At 44.9% G+C, this 16360-nt stretch overlaps 1 protein-coding gene across 1 annotated transcript; it reads left to right on the top strand.

The window, feature by feature from the left end:
• Positions 1-12049: 12049 nt before the first annotated feature.
• On the top strand, positions 12050-12691 carry BT62DRAFT_1001999 (uncharacterized protein; the record flags this gene model as incomplete). The annotated part of the gene is made up of 1 exon (XM_043176801.1): positions 12050-12691. The coding sequence occupies one exon, from the start codon at positions 12050-12052 to the stop codon at positions 12689-12691; it is 642 nt and encodes a 213-aa protein (XP_043043200.1).
• Between the last annotated feature and the right edge of the window lie 3669 nt (positions 12692-16360).

Below are 16360 nucleotides of genomic sequence, written 5' to 3'. Positions count from 1 at the left end.
AAGCACAGAGAGGAGCAGGCACATATCAACAACAAGATCACAAGAGAGAACACCCTCTTTGGGCACTATCTCTGAGCACAAGCAGCAGAGGAGTGAAGGAGGATAGAAGGGGAAAGCTATACTGACACTCTTGTCAGAACCACTACCCCTGACTCACCTTTCCAGAAATCTGCCACTCCTACTATTGAGTCTGATTCCTGAGCAGACCCCATCAAGGAAGAGACCCAGTCAAACCTCGACAACAACTGCCTGCTATCTTACAGGACCGATACCATTGCAGAGACAGATAACATCCCAGTCTAAAGAGATGGGATCCTGAAAGACAGAGAAATAATCAAGGAAGATGATGAGAGTATTGACCCAACTGGCGACCTCAAGAGGTTCCTCAATGGAAGTTTCACAGCCCTTTTCCTCAATTCAAAGTTCTACAGAAACTTCTGCCAGTATCATAGAGCAATAGCATGTGCAGCAATGAGCATCAAGGAGCCACCAGAGCAGCCTGAGCAGCAGCCTACTCCTCAACCCAGATCTGATGACACTGGACCCAGTACACAGCCCCAGCATGGCTGTCCTAGAGGTCTATGACTGTTAAGCCCAAACTCTACATGATTATCAACACATGATAAACAGTTCAGAACCTCGCACTTCAAGTTAGACTGACTGAGTTCACTGATGTGTTAATAGAAGTGTGTGGTCAAGGCATTGCAAGTCACTCAAGATAGAATGGTGAAGAATAAACTTTAGCTCAAAGCTGGGATACTATAGCAAGAGCTATGCTACTTAAATACTGTTCTGTTATCATGCTATAAATAAATATTTCACAAAAGCTGTTGTCTGTCATAGAGCTGTTATCCCTGCTGTTGCCAGGCTCTCCACAAAAGCTGTTGTCTTGCTGTTGTGCTGTTGTTGCTACACTGCAACTTGAGGACAAAAGAAGTATTATCTCTCCCTTCACAGCACACAGCAATGCAATAGGAGAGTGATCAACTGGGTGCTGAGCTAAGCATTCCCATAGTCCTAGACACTGGCCTAAGTGCTCTGACTAAGCAAGGTAGGGATCATTTCTGAGAGAAAAGAAAAGAAAAAAGAAAGAAAATAGGAAAAATCATAACATTACCCTCTCCTTAAGACCATCATTCTGATAGTTAAGTTAGGATAAGTCATCTCAGCCAGCAGGAGATGGCCAATCTGCTGGACCTCTTATCACTTCAGTGGCAAGCTTCAAATGATTTGAAGGAGTGGTACATTGCTCTTCACTGTATGTCCCCACCATTTCTGGCTTGTCCATCACACCACTATCTTCATCGTCCTCTCTTGAGCAGTCTGTGTGGTTGGCTGGTTGGTTGATGTATATCTGGCTAGATATTATCTCTCTTCCTTTTGTTGCCATATCATGTTCTTGAGATATAATGTTGAACATGACCCCCTTCGTGATCAATGTATTGATCCAGTGTTTGTAATCCCAAATCACTTCTTCTGCATTCATGTATTTTTTGTTGATCCATTGGTTTGATTCTGGTTCATATCCTTTTCAACTGACTAGATAGTCAACAGTTGTTTTTATATCTCTGCCTCATGCTTTAACCTTTCGTGTTTTGTGATTTAGCACTTCATCAATTTTATAGTGTTCCTTGTCATCAATGAGTTCTGCTGGTGATGGAGGTGGTTGTTCTTGGTTTGGAAAGGCTGATATGATATATGGTGTCAACAATGTTTTATTGAAAACATTATGAATTTTCCAAGTCATGGAGAGCTGCAACTTGTATGCAGATTTTCTGATTTTGGCGATCACTTTGAAAGGACCTGTCTGTTTGTCTACCAATTTCTGTTTTGGCCTTGGTAGATGGAGGTTTGTGGTATCCAACCAGACTTTGTTGTTGGTTGAATATTTGTGTGCTGCCTATTTATGTTTGTTATACTGCTTTTTCATTATTAAGACAGCTTTGTCAAGAGCTGTGCAGGTCTCCTCATGGATCTTTGCTATTGTCGATGCAAAGTCTGTTGATGCTGGTGTTGTTGTATGAACTCGTCCTGTTTGCACAACTGGTGGGTTCCATCTATAATTCACAAAGAATAGTGTTTTACCTGTTGCCAAGTGGATTCTGTTGTTGTGTTAGAATGCTGCTAGTGTGAGCCATTCCGTTCAGTCGTCTTGTCAGTAACTGATGAAAAGTCACAAGTACTTTTCAATTTCTTGATTGGCCTGTTCCATTTGGCTGTCTGTTTGTGGGTGGTATGCCATTGAGATATTTCATTTGATTTTTAGTAGCCAGTATAAGTCGTCCAAGAATTTGGACATGAATTGCAGCCCTCTGTCTGAAATTACTACTTGAGGCATGCTGTACTTTGCATATACCTCATCATATAGTATTTTAGCCCATCCCTCGGATGTGAGTTCTGTTGAACATGCGATCAGAATGATCACTTTTAAGAAGTGATTGATGATGACAATGATTGCATCATAGCCATCGCTTTTGGAAAGTCTGGTTATCATATCCACTGAGATGTGGGTCCATGGTGATGAAGAGACCTCATTTGGATAGAGTGGTGCTGCTCTGGGTTGTGTTGAAGTCTTGTCTTGTTGGCAAGCTTCACAGGCTTTGACATATTGGGTGATATCATAGTCTATTTTGGGCTACCAATACTCCCATAAGACCAATTTCTTGGTTTTTGCGATTCTGGGGTGTCTGGCAGTCGCATGATTGTGGTAGGTGACAATAATATCATCTCTGAGTTTGTTGTCCCTTGAGATATAGATCTGCCTATCATAATGGATCAATCTCCCTTCTTTCTTCAGTCCCTGCTCATGATTGAGTGATGGAGCAATTCTTTGATCCCATTTATGTGGATCCTGAGTGGTGCTCTTGATGCATTCATGCATCTCTTCTTCCATGGGTATGATCATGGCTCGGAAGTGTTCTGGTCACAGTAATATAACCTCCTTGTTGTCATCTCCTCTCTGATTGTGATCCGCCCTGCAGCTAAGGAAGTCGGCCTTTTTGTTTGCTACACCAGCCTTATAATGCAGCGTATATTTATATTCTGATAGTTCTGTTACTCATCTGGCTTGTCTGCGATTAAGCTTTTGTGGTTGTCAGAAATATCGGAGGTTTTGATAATCTGTTCAGATCTCGAAGGTCTGAACTGCTCCAATAAGGTAATGCCATCATTCAGCAAGGGCAAGCATTATGGCAAGGAGTTCTTTATCATAGATCTTGTAGTTGCACTCAGTTACTGTGAGTGCCTTTGACATAAAGGTGATGGGTCACCATTTGTCATCCTGTTCCTGTGAGAGTATGGCCTCAATTGCACCTTCACTGGAGTTGGCTTCGACCCAGAACTTTCTATCCTGGCTGGGTATTGCTAGGATGATGTCTTCGGCTAGTCAGTGTTTCAGCTCGTTAAATGCTTCCTGTTGGAAAATTCCCCAGGTCCATGGGGAATTTCCAGTTAATTGTGTCATCAGTTGGACTACCTTGCTGTAGTCTCTGATGAACTGGCAGTAGAAGTTGGTGAATCCTAAAAAGGATTACAGTTCCTTCTTCTTGGTCAGTTCTGGCCATTCGGTTACTCTCACTATTTTGATAGGATCCATCTGAATGCTGCCTTTGCTGATAATGACTCTAAGGTACTCTGTCTGTAGTACCTTGAATTTGCATTTCTCAGTCTTGAGGAAGAGTCGATGCTTCCTCATTCTTGATAGCACTTGTCATACTATCATTCGATGTTCCTCCTTGGTTTTGGTCATGATAAGGATGTCGTCCAAGTAGATTGTGACTTTTCTGGTGGCAATGAGATCCTTGAAGATGTCATTCATCATCCAATGGAATATGGCCAGTGAGTTGGTCAGTCCAAAGAACATTACCATCAGTTCAAACAAACTGTGGTTAGTTCAAAAAGCAGCCTTCCACTCATTGCCTTCTTTGATGCACATGTTGTTGTACCCCCACCGAATGTCTAGTTTGGTGTAGTATTTGGCACCTCAGAGTTTATCCATTAACTCTGCAATTAAAAGAAGTGGATAATGATTCTTGATCGTTATTTCATTCAACTTCTGATAGTCCTGTACTGGTCAGAGTTTCCCATCCTTCTTTTTGACAAAAAAGAAGGGTGATGCCATTGGTGACTTTGATGGTTGAATCCTCCCACTGGATAAGTTTTCTTCTAAAAACTTATCCAGTTCCTGTTGTTCATTATTGCTAAGTGAATAACACTTGCAATCTAGGTTGGCATTAGCATTAGGAGTTAATTTGATCATGTGATCTCAGAGTTTTGCATCAAGTAGTTCATCAAAACTTTCCTTTTCAAATAAATCCCAGTAGTCGTGTGCCCATGAGGGTACCATTTCTTTGAATGTCCTTTCCTCCTTCCCAGCATTAGCCTTGGCTGCTAGGTCATTAGCATGATGCATTACCTGCATGTTAATGGCCCTTTGTAGGTTGACAGCAAGGATTGTGTCATCGTCTTCCATTTCTTCATCCCATTGGTTTTCAGGGTCGTCATCTGGTAATTCAAATAGAACTTTTCAGCAACAGCATCAAGCGAAAATGATGTGTCTGATCTTCCAGTTGATTAGCGGATTATGTTGTATTAACCAATCATGACTAAGGAATACTTTCTTGATCCCTAGATCAGTTACTGCTAGGTCAATCTGTTCTGAATGATCACTGATAGTGAGCCTAAGCTCCACATATTTGATGATTAATCTGGCTTGATTCCTTGTTCCATCTGCATTGTAGACTGAGATAAGTGCTGCTGTTGCCCAAGTGGGCAATTGATGCTTGTTGATGAAAGCTTGGTTGATGCTGCTCTCTGTGCAGCCACTGTCGATTAAGACAGTGACTGCATAGGTTGATTGGAATGTTAATATCTTGATCTGTGCTTTGGCTAGTAAATCCTTTCTCATGGACTTGGTTCATTGGATAAATTTTTGTGGCCCACACAATTCATTGAGCTATTCTAGAGCTTGGCATTGTTCCACTGCTTGCATTTTGGTGATCATATCATTGATGACTTCTTTGGCTCAGGACTTGTGTATCCAGTTTTTGAGCACAGCCTTTGCTGCTTCTTCATTCTTGGCATCTTTGATGGCTTGCCAAGTCCACTTGGTGTTGAATGGCTTTAGCCAGATTGTGGGGCCCACTGCCCTGGTTCAGCCTGAAGGCAATTGAGTCTGTTTCATATTTTTAGTTTGATGAACTTTTAACAAAAACACATCTTTGGGACTCTCTGCCCCTCTTCGGCTCTTCATCAGCACTTGAGTTGTAGAAGTTGGTTCCTTAGGCGATTCTGGGTTCTGAGTAATAGGGTTGGGTATATTCAAATGCACACATAATTTAGACATAGGGTGTAATACTATAGAAGATAAATTGTCAGTCTGTCCAGCAGTTGGTGACCCATTACTTATTACCTTAGCCAAGGCAGTAGAATCGCTCACTGCTTGGCTTTGTCTTTTACCTCCTTGGGTTTGTCATCATCCCTGAGATCCTGTGCTTTCTTTGTCAACTCAGCGATTTGTACTCTGATGTCCTCCTGCATGCGTTTGTTCTTCTTCTCTGGGCAATTTCATGCCATGTGGCTCAATTGGCCACAATTAAAGCACTTCTCATTCTTCTTGAGGTGGTCCACATTAATCTGCTTGCCTGTTCTAGTATTTGGGCCCTTACCAGTTTGCTTCCCATCATTCTGGAAAGTTGGAGCTGAGCCGCCAGGCCTAGTGGACATGATCATGTGGGAGGTTAAGGGCTTCAAGCCCTGTCCCTGGTATCTGTGTTAGTCCCACAGATTCACTGCTTCTGTCTTCTGTCACTGTCACTCCTGCCACATTAGGATGATTCACACCTTCCAATCATCATAGCCAACTGGCATGCTATAGCCAAGGTCTGAAATAATCTTCAGGTAATGAGGCAGCAGTCTCTGCTTCATGTACTCGACTATTCATCTCGAGTCCACTATGTTGTTCCAGATTCCAGCAAGTTTTTCAAGCTGCTTCAACTTGTCAAAGTAGTCTGGCACTACTTTGTCACTCATCTTGTATTCCTTCATCTTTGATCTATGGACTTCTCATACTGCAGAATCTGTGAACTTGTCATGGATCATCTGCTTTAGTACTGGCTAGGAGGGGTACCGGTGGTGTTTCCAGATGGTCAACCAGAAGGTAGGGGCCAGGAGTACCCACCATACTTTTGCTTTGTCTTCAAAGTAGGTGGTAGCATAGTTCATCTTGTACATGTCATGGAGGAAGTATGAGGCGAAAATCTGAAAATATTGGTTGCAGTCCATGAGGAAACGGTCAATATCATCTGAAGCCCTTTAAAAGAAAGGGGCTCCTGCCTAAGCATCAGTCTGACATTTAGTATATGTGCCTTTGGATCCAGAGGCAGCATTGGATTCAGGGATTCTCCCCCAGGGGGACCAGCCCAATCCATTGGGGGCTCTGGAAAGGAATGCAAGGACCCATCATCAGCGATGGGACTTCTTGGAGTTGGCAGCCCTTCCTTTTGGATGATCCACCCATCTTTGATAGTCCACCCCTGTGCCATTGCTTCAGGGTCATCCTTCTTCATATCGGTTGGAACCGATCTGCTTCCTTTGGCTTCATCGGATGATGGTTGTCCTCCCATTAGTCGGCTTCCTGTGCCGGTCCAGGGATTTGGGTGATAGGTCCTCAGCTGTCCATAGGATCAGGCTAGCTGAGATGCCATGCTGCGGATGGCTGATGTGATGAGCAAGTATCTTGATGTCACCATTCAGATTGATGATGCCATGTATGGTGACTTGGGTGGCATCACACTTGGGGTCTATAGCATCAGTGCCTCCTGTTTGCTGAATCTTGGTTGATATAGTGGCATCGCCATCATCTGATAATATAAGAAGCACTGATTATAATTAAAAATAGCATATTCCATTATGGCATACTGTAGAATTTCCTCCCACTCAATGTGGTTGGTGGCAGTGTATCTTCATCCTAGGGATGATCATAGCCAGCGGTCATCCCTCCATAGTTCGACTACCTGTTCTTGGTATAGCTGAATAAACTCCTCCTCCCACACCTCTCGTTCTTGTTGTTTCTTCTCCTGTTCTTGGTGCATGGTCATACTGATGATACTTTTCCACTCAAGGATGGGGTCCACTGCTCAGCTGCCTTGGTCCTCCTCCTTGGCCTCATTATCCCCTTCAGCCCCCTTGTCAATGGTCCTCTTGTGGAGGGAACTGCCTTGCTGACTGAAGGTTTTCAGGGTGAGTAGGTTGGGGCTGAGCACTTAGCTCAGCATCATTAGGACCAGATCGAGGAGTAGGCTCCCAGTCAGACTGCTCCTCTTCTCCTTCTGCTAGCAGCGCCACTGCTCTGTGATACCAGCAGAAGTTTCTGTAGAACCAGGGGCAAAGGAAGAGGGTGGCAATTGGCCTGTCAAGGACCCTTTTGAGGTCTCTGGTGGGGTCAATATGCTTGTTGTCGCCCTTGATTGATCTCTGGTCTGATGGTATTCTATCTCCCCAGATGGAGATATCATCAGTTTCGGCAATGGTGTCTATCCCGTATGATAATGGGCGATCATCATCAAGGAGTGTCGGCTCCCCACAGTGATAATTATCAGCATAAACAACTCCAGCAGTTGGCCTGGTCCAAGGGTCAGGCTCGCTGATGGGAGTGGCTGGTTCCTGGAATGGAGAGTCAGTAATACTGATTAGAGAATGATTGAGTCAGTTGGGGGCATAATGGCAACCAGTCTGGTGGTCGGTCCATGTCTATCCTTTGAGAAACTGGGCAAGGGACTGGGGGGTCAGTTGTATTAGGTTTGGTACTACTGGATCACATCTTGATAGGCATGAGGCTCCTCTCTGTTCCAGTCTACTGGCCGCTCTTGATGCTGCTTGCTAGTATCAGATCTTGTTCCTGTTGGTGTCATCAAAGAAGAGATCGGGACTACTGACCCTTGTTCTCCTTCCACTACTTCTTGTTGATGAGGCATGGTGGGGTTGGTGCCTGTCAGTCCTTCCGGTGCTTGGAGCCATCTGAACAGCATCCAAGGAGTCTCCAGCCCAGTGCCCAATTCCAGACTGGGCAACGGTTGTTCTTGACACAGTGATGCTGTGCTTAGGGAAGAAGATGGAGGTGTCAGGTTGGGGTTGTCAAAACCCTATAGCCCAAGGGTTTCCAAGGTCTTGGACAATTGCCAATGGGAGTCTTGGGGGGTACTTGTGTTGCTGCTGCTACTGCTCCTCTTTTCTAGAACGCCCTTTAGCTGAGCCCCTAGACTCGTCTTCTGTTTCTTTGGAGTGTCGGATGGAGTTTCAAATAGAGGCAGGAATGTTATAGAGGGGGAGGTCTGGTGTGACATTTCAAAGGATTATACAGATGCATTGAAACTCTTGGTAGTGTCGAATGGCCCAGGCGGTAATAGATTGGCATCCATGGCACAGCTGTATGATCATCAATAAACCGATCAAGGTTCCAATGATAGAAGCCAAGAGTTCAAAGAACTTGTGAGTAAAGTTTGGATCAGATGGATTTAGAGCAAGGGGCATTCAGTTTCTTAGCATGGCTGGGCCTGAGAAAAGGAAGCAAGAAGCTTCAAGCTAATTGTTAAGCCCAAACTCCATGTGACTATCAACACATGATAAACAGTTCAGAACCTCACACTTCAGGTTAGACTGACTGAGTTTACTGATATATTAATAGAAGTGTGTGGTCAAGGCATTGCAAGTCACTCAAGATAGAATGGTGAAGAATAAACTTTAGCTTAAAGCTGGGGTATTACAGCAAGAGCTATACTACTTAAATATTATTCTGTTATCATGCTATAAATAAATGTCTCACAAAAGCTGTTGTCTGTCATAGAGCTGTTATCCCTGCTGTTGCCAGGCTCTCCATAAAAGCTGTTGTCTTGCTGTTGTGCTGTTGTTGCTACACTGCAACTTGAGGACAAAAGGAGTATTGTCTCTCCCTTCACAGCACACAGCAATGTGATAGGAGAGTGACTGACTGGATGCTGAGCTAAGCATTCCTATGGTCCTAGACACTGGCCTAAGCACTCTGACTAAGCAAGGATAGAGGTCATTTCCGAGGGAAAAAAAAAGAAAAAAGAAAAAAAATAGGAAAAATCATAACAATGACCTGCATGACAGTTCTCTCCTTGAGAGGAATGCAGATAGCAAGATCACCAGTGGGGATGCAGACAACAAGAGGGAGGAGGATCATGATGAGAAAGTCACAGATTCTCCAACTGACTGGGTCAGCTCATAGAACGTCAATATGTATGAATAGAAGCAGAGGGAGTTAGCATGAGAAGCATGAAAGGAGGATTTTATAGAGTTGTTCTAGGAAGGGACAACAACATTATGGACAGATGACATCTGGTTAGTATCACCTATGAGACAAAGGTACCTTTCCACCAACTATGTCAAGCATGCAGAGATTTTACAATATGTGGCCACTGAATGGGCTATTTTTATTTACAATAAAAGATATTTAGGACACTAGATGCAGGTGTTGCCACTATACAGGCTGAAGTATAGCACAACACTAAAACCATGAATGCCGAGTATTGTGCTGAGCCAGCTAGCCAATATGGCACCCATCATCTGAATAATGTCATCAAGATATTTGTTTGCCACCTCTGCTATCTGCAGCATGGCATCTCAGCTTTCCCAATACTGACCCAAGCCAAGCAGTTACCATCCAAACCCATGGAGGTTCCTGGTCTGGCAACCATTTGCCAGACAGCTGCTACCAGATGAAGCTGAGGGTAGCAAAGACCCTGAACCCACTGAATCAGCTCCTATAGAAGATGACCCTGTGGCATTAGCCTAGAGCTGGACCATCAGGAATGAGCGAATCATACAGAAGACAGTTCCTCCACTGAGAAGTCCTGTTGCTAATGACAGCTCCCTCCACTCCTTCCCAGGGCCCCCAAGCAGATGGATGGGACCACCTGCTAGAGGGTGACCCAACCTGATGCCTGCCCTCGATGCAGGAGCCCAAATCCTTAATGTCAAACCTGTTCTGGTAGCAAAACCCAAACTATTCTGAGGGGCCTCTGATGATATTGACCAATTTCTGGTCGACTGCAACCAGTACTTTCAAGTATTCATGCTATATTTTCTTGCTGATATATACAAAGTCACATTTACAGTCACTCACATGGCTGACAAAGCAAAGATCTGGTGGGTCCTAATTTCTCTGACATTCTAGTCCACCATGAGGACCCATCATTGATACCTCTCATGGCCAGTATTCAAACAAATGATTGTCAATAAATTCACAGATCCAGCCATTCAAAAAGTCTATAAGCAGAAGATAAAGGAGTATAAGATAGCTGGCAAGGCTGCCACTGACTACTTCAATGAATTGGAGCAACTTGGATGACTTGCCAGAGTCTGCAATGATGTCACTGACTCCAGATGAATGGTCAAATACATGAAGATGGGCCTACCATCTCATTATCTCATCACTATTTCTGACATCAGGTAAGGAATCTCTGTCAGATACAATGAATGGAAGACTCAAATCATCACCATGTACAAGAAACAACAATGATGGAAGGCAGAAGCAATGACCTTGGCATACAGAACTTATAGAAGCCAGAGACAAGGCTCAAAGCCTTCTGCTCCTGCCATGCCTATCAAGCCTGGGGGCTCAACTCTAACTTCTTTCAGAGAGAAGCAAACTGGTATAGGCACAACATTTACCAGAACAGGTCAGCTGATGGATGTGGATTGCCTCAAGAAGAGGGGAAAGTGTTTTAATTGTGGCCAGAAGGGCCACATGGCATAAAACTGTCCCCAAAAGAAGAATAAATACATCTGGAAGGACATTCAAGCACAGATTGCTGAGTTGATGAAGAAGGACCAAGATCTTGGACCAGAAGACAAGCCCAAGAAGGTAAAAGGTAAGGCCGAGCAGTGAGCAATTCCACTGACTCAGCCCAAATATTAACCTGTGGACTGTCACTCTCAGCTGTAAAATGGACTGATAATTTTCCTTCTGTAGTTACTCCCCCTATGTCTAAATTATGCATGTATTTGAATATACCTGACAGTATCACTTTTATGGAATCACCTAAGGAACTGAAACAACCAAAACTAATTGCTCAATCGCTGACATATGGCTGAAAAAGGACAGAGAGTCTCAAAAAAGGTGAGTCCTCATTAAAAGTTCATCAAACTGATACTTTAGGAACTCAATCGCCCTCAGGCTAAATAGAGGCAGAGAGCCCCAATGATTGGCTCAAACTGTTTGACACCGAATGGACTTGGCAAGCCATCAAAGATGCCAAGGACTGTTACGATTTTTCCTATTTTCTTCCTATTTTCTTTTCTTTTTTCTCAGAAATGACCCCTATCCTTGCTTGGTCAGGGTGCTTAGGCCAGTGCTTAGGACTGTGGGAACGCTTAGCTCAGCAACTCAGTTGGTCACTCTCTTATCGCATTGCTGTGTGCTGTGAAGGGAGAGACAATATTCCTTTTGTTCTCCAACTGTGGTGCAGCAGTAACAGCACACAGCAGGACAATAGCTTTTGTGGAGAGACTGGCAACAGCAGAGAAAACAGCACAACAGCAAGACAACAGCTTTTGTGAGCATTTATTTATAGTACGATAACAGAACAGTATTTAAGTAGCTTAGTTCTTGCTGTAATACCCCAGTCTTGAACTAAAGTTTATCTTCACCAAACTACTCTCGAGCTCTTACTACTTGAGCCTTGACTCACTTCTGCTATTAACTCTTGAACTCAGTCAGACATACCTGAAGCACGAGGTACCGAACTGTTTATCATGTGTTGATAGCTATGTGAAACTTGGGCTTAACAATTAGTTTGAGACTTCTAGCTTCCCTTCTTTGAGCCTAAAGGCTAAAAGAACTGAATGCTTCCCATCGACCTCTTCTCAATCAATCAACAAAAACATCATATGTCTTTCAACGCCGGCTCTATCAACTCCAAAGTACCCTCTTTCTCCATTGAATTGCTGACTACTCTTCTAGAAACCCTAACAACCAGGATAATCAGGGATTATCAAGCCAAGGATGACATCATCTAAGAACTCATCAATGGCCTCTCTACTGAGGCCCGAAACACTGAACTCAGATCCGGAGAAGGGTCTGAAGGCATGGGCCAATCAGGTCCTTGCTAAGAGGAGGAGGAATCCCTCCTCAGTTCCTCATGAGTCCAGGCCTCCAACCCCAACTCCACTGATACACTGGTGGAAGAAGAGGAGGTCGAGCATGGCCAGCAGTGGAGAGATGAGCTCGATGAGGAGCACCGACAGTTGGCCAGAATTGGCTGACCAACACAGTGGGGCCCAGCCCCAAGAACCTGGGAGCCAAGGAGATGGCCCTCAGGCACAGAATGAGATGAAAATCCCAAAGACGACCCCTATGCCCCAGATCACTGGGATGAACTCAAGGACAATCAGGATCGAAGTACCAATCCCTGATCAACAGTCACCAAAGAAAGTGGTATGGATAGTTGGGGACCCCTATCAACCAGAGGACGAAGGTGGTCCCCAGGCACCGAGTGGAGCGAGGATCCCAAGGACAACCCCTACGAGGCCGACCGGTGGGAGGACTCCACCAATAAAGGAGAAAGCGGTCCAGATGGACCCCTATCCAGCCAGTCAGGGAGCAGTGGCTCCCTGGCAGATGATGAGTCCTTCGATTGGACCATCAAAGCAAGAATACCACCTCGGCTGACACTCCAGATCAGCAATCGAGCCCTTCATGGGTTCTTGCACAGGAAGCTCACTACTCTCTTCCTCAATCAAGACTTCTTTGAGGAGTTCCAACAATATGCTGGCCAGGTGGCAGACAAAAGAGAGTGACAGCACAATGCCAAGACAGAAGGAGTATAGGATCTCCCCACTTGGAGAGTCTCATACTGGAAGGACTCCAATGATCTCCAAGGCTTATATTGGCCCAAGAGAAGAAGGAGAAATAGAAGAGGAGGAAGGTACCCCCTCCGCAAATAATCAATGGACCCGGCTGGTGGACGAGGAGTAGAAAGACTGGAAGGACAGGGAAGAAAGGTATCCAAGAAGACAGCGATACCCTTGGCTAATCTTCAGAAACAACGAGAGGCCACTAGCACCAGCCCTACCCCTGGTACTTCCCGAAGATGAATATCTGCCTTTCCTGGTGAGTACTCCACCACCCTGGAGAAGAAGTCCTTCTGAAAGCAGTATGATATCATGGCTTTCTGAGGAAAAGCTGAAACATCCAAACCCCTGGAAGGTCCTGGGGTTTCCACCATAACCGCTGGGAGGACAGCTGCCTCCAGATGAAGCTGAAGGCAGTGGAGACCAATACCTAAGCCACCTCCCCCAACAGAAGATGACCCTGAGACACTCATCCAGGGCTGAACTATCAGAAACAAGAGGATCGTTCGAAAGGAAGCCTCCAAGTCAGAAAGTCCCATTGCCGACAATGAATCCCTTCATTCATTCCCAGGGCCTCCAAAGGGATGGGCGCAGCCACCCCATGGTGGACTCCCGAATCCGATACCCACCCTTGATGCTGCTGCTCAAATCCTTCAGGTCAAACCAGTTCTTTGCACAGAACCCCGCCTCTTCCAAGAGGCATCTGATGACATTAACCGATTTCTGGTGGACTGTGATCAATATTTCCAGGTGTTCGCCCCATACTTCCTTGCCGATATATACAAAGTAATGTTTGCCATTACTCACATAGCAGACAAGGCCAAAGTGTGGTGGATTCTAATTGCCTCCACTTTCTGGTCTACTACCAGGGACCATCATTGATATCCTGCATGGCCGGTCTTCAAACAAATGATCAGAGACAAATTCACAGATCCTGCAGTCCAAGAAGTCCACAAACAGAAGATGAAGGAATTCAAGATGGCTGGAAAGCTAGCCACAGATTACTTCAATGAACTAGAATGACTTGGCACTCTCGCAGGGGTCTGGGAGGATGTTGCTGATACTGGATGAATAGTCGAGTATATGAAAATGGGATTACTATCCCATTATCTCATAACCATCTCAGACATCAGTCGGGACATCCTGATAGGCTATGATGAGTGGAAGAGCTGAATCATCACTATGTACAAGGAATAGGAGCGACAGAAGGCAGAAGCCACCATCCTGGCCTATGGCCATCAAAGCCAAGGACAGGGACAGGGATAGGGCCCAAAGCCCTCTACCCCCAGAACGACTACATCTGCTAGGCCCAGCGGCTTGACCTCAACTTCTTACAGAATGAAGCAAACTGATATGGGCATGACATATACCGGAACAGGTCAGCCAATGGATGTGGATCACCTCAAGAAGGGGGGGAAGTGTTTCAATTGTGGCCAGAAGGGCCACATGGCATGAAACTGCCCTCAGAAGAAGAACAAGCACATGAGAGAAGAGATCCAGGTGCAGATCGCCGAGCTGATGAAGGAAGACGAAGATCTCAAGCATGACAACAAGCCTGAGAAGGTAAAAGACTGGGCCGAGCAGTAGGCAATTCGACTGTCTCGGCCAAAGGAACAAGTAATGGGTCACAATCTGCTGGGCAGACTAACATTTCATCCCCTATAGGATCACCACCTATGTCCAAATTATGCATGCATTCAAATATACCTGACTCCACTACTCAAAACCCAGAATCACCTAAAAAACCAATCCCGATGACTCAAGTGCCGATGAAGGGCCGAAGAGGGGCAGAGAGCCCTGAAGGTATGTCTTCTTCGAAAGTTCATCAAGCTAACAAAATAAAACAGACTCAATTGCCTTCAGGCTGAACAGGGGCAGAGGGCCCCACAATGTGGCTCAAGCCATTCGATACTGAATGGACTTGGCGAGCCATCAAAGATGCCAAGGACGAAGCAGTGGCAAAAGCTGTACTCAAAAACTGGGTACACAAAACACGAGCCAAAGAAGTAATTGATGAGATGATCACCAGAATGAAAGCTGCAGAATAGTGCCGGGCTCTGGAATGGCTGGATGAGTTACATGGACCACGGAAATTCATTCAACACACCAAACTCATGGGATGTGACTTATTGACCAAGGCCCAGATCGAGACATTAACATCCCGATCGACCCATGTGGTCACTGCCTTAATTGACAGTGGATGCACAGGGAGTAGCATCAATTGGGCCTTTGTCGACAAAAACAAATTGCCCACTCGAGCAACAGCAGCGCCCATTCTCATCTACAATGTGGATGGAACAAAAAACCAAGCTGGATCGATCACCAAATATGTTGAGCTTAGGCTCACCATTGGTGATCATTCGGAATGGATTGACTTAGCTGTTACCAACCTAGGAATGAAAGAAATATTTCTTGGTCATGACTGGCTAATCCAACACAATCCACTCATCAATTGGAAAACAGGACGCATCATCTTTGCTCGATGCTGTTGCCAAAAAACCCCCTTCGAGTTACCAGATGCAGACTCTGAAGATCAGTGGGATGAGGAAATAGAAGATGGCAAAACAATCCTTGCTATCGACCCTCAAAGGGCCATTAACATCTATACCACACACCATGCTAATGACCTAGCAGCAAGGGTGAATGCGGAGAAGGAGGAGAAAATGTTTGAAGAAATGGTACCCACATGGGCCCGCGACTTTTGGGATTTATTCAAAAAAGAAAGTTTCGACGAACTACCTGATGCAAAATCCTGGGACCATGCCATCAAACTAACTCCTAATGCCAACGTCAACCTAGATTGCAAGTGCTATCCACTTAGCAATAATGAGCAACAGGAACTGGACAAGTTCTTGGAAGAGAACTTATCCAGTGGGAGAATCCAGCCATCAAAGTCACCGATGGCATCACCCTTCTTTTTTGTTAAAAAGAAAGATGGAAAACTCTGACCAGTACAAGATTACCAGAAGCTGAACAAAATGATGATCAAGAATCATTATCCCCTTCCATTAATCTCAGAGTTAATGGATAAACTTTGGGGCGTGAAATACTACACCAAATTGGACATTCGGTGGGGATACAACAATATGCGTATCAAGGAGGGCAATGAGTGGAAAGCCACTTTTTGAACAAACCACAGTTTGTTCGAGCTGACAGTAATGTTCTTTGGCCTAACCAACTCGCCAGCGACCTTCCAGTGGATGATGAATGACATCTTCAAAGATCTCATTGCCACAGGGAAGGTCACAATCTATTTGGATGACATACTAATCATGTCCAAAACCAAAGAGGAACATAAGAGGCTGGTACGCCAAGTCCTATCCTTGATGAGGAATGTTACGATTTTTCCCCTTTTTCTTTCCTTTTACTCCTATTTACGCTCAGCACGAGACCGCGGGAAGGGCTTAGTAAGCACAACTGAGCCGCCTAGATACAACGATGCTCGCCAACACACAATGGTCCTTTTATGTACGACAACGATACCCAA

Source organism: Guyanagaster necrorhizus, assembly GCF_019112545.1.
Source record: "Guyanagaster necrorhizus MCA 3950 unplaced genomic scaffold BT62scaffold_5, whole genome shotgun sequence".
NCBI lineage: Eukaryota > Fungi > Basidiomycota > Agaricomycetes > Agaricales > Physalacriaceae > Guyanagaster > Guyanagaster necrorhizus.
The sequence above is the reverse complement of the archived record's forward strand: the minus strand, read 5'-3'. Positions and strand labels throughout refer to the sequence as shown.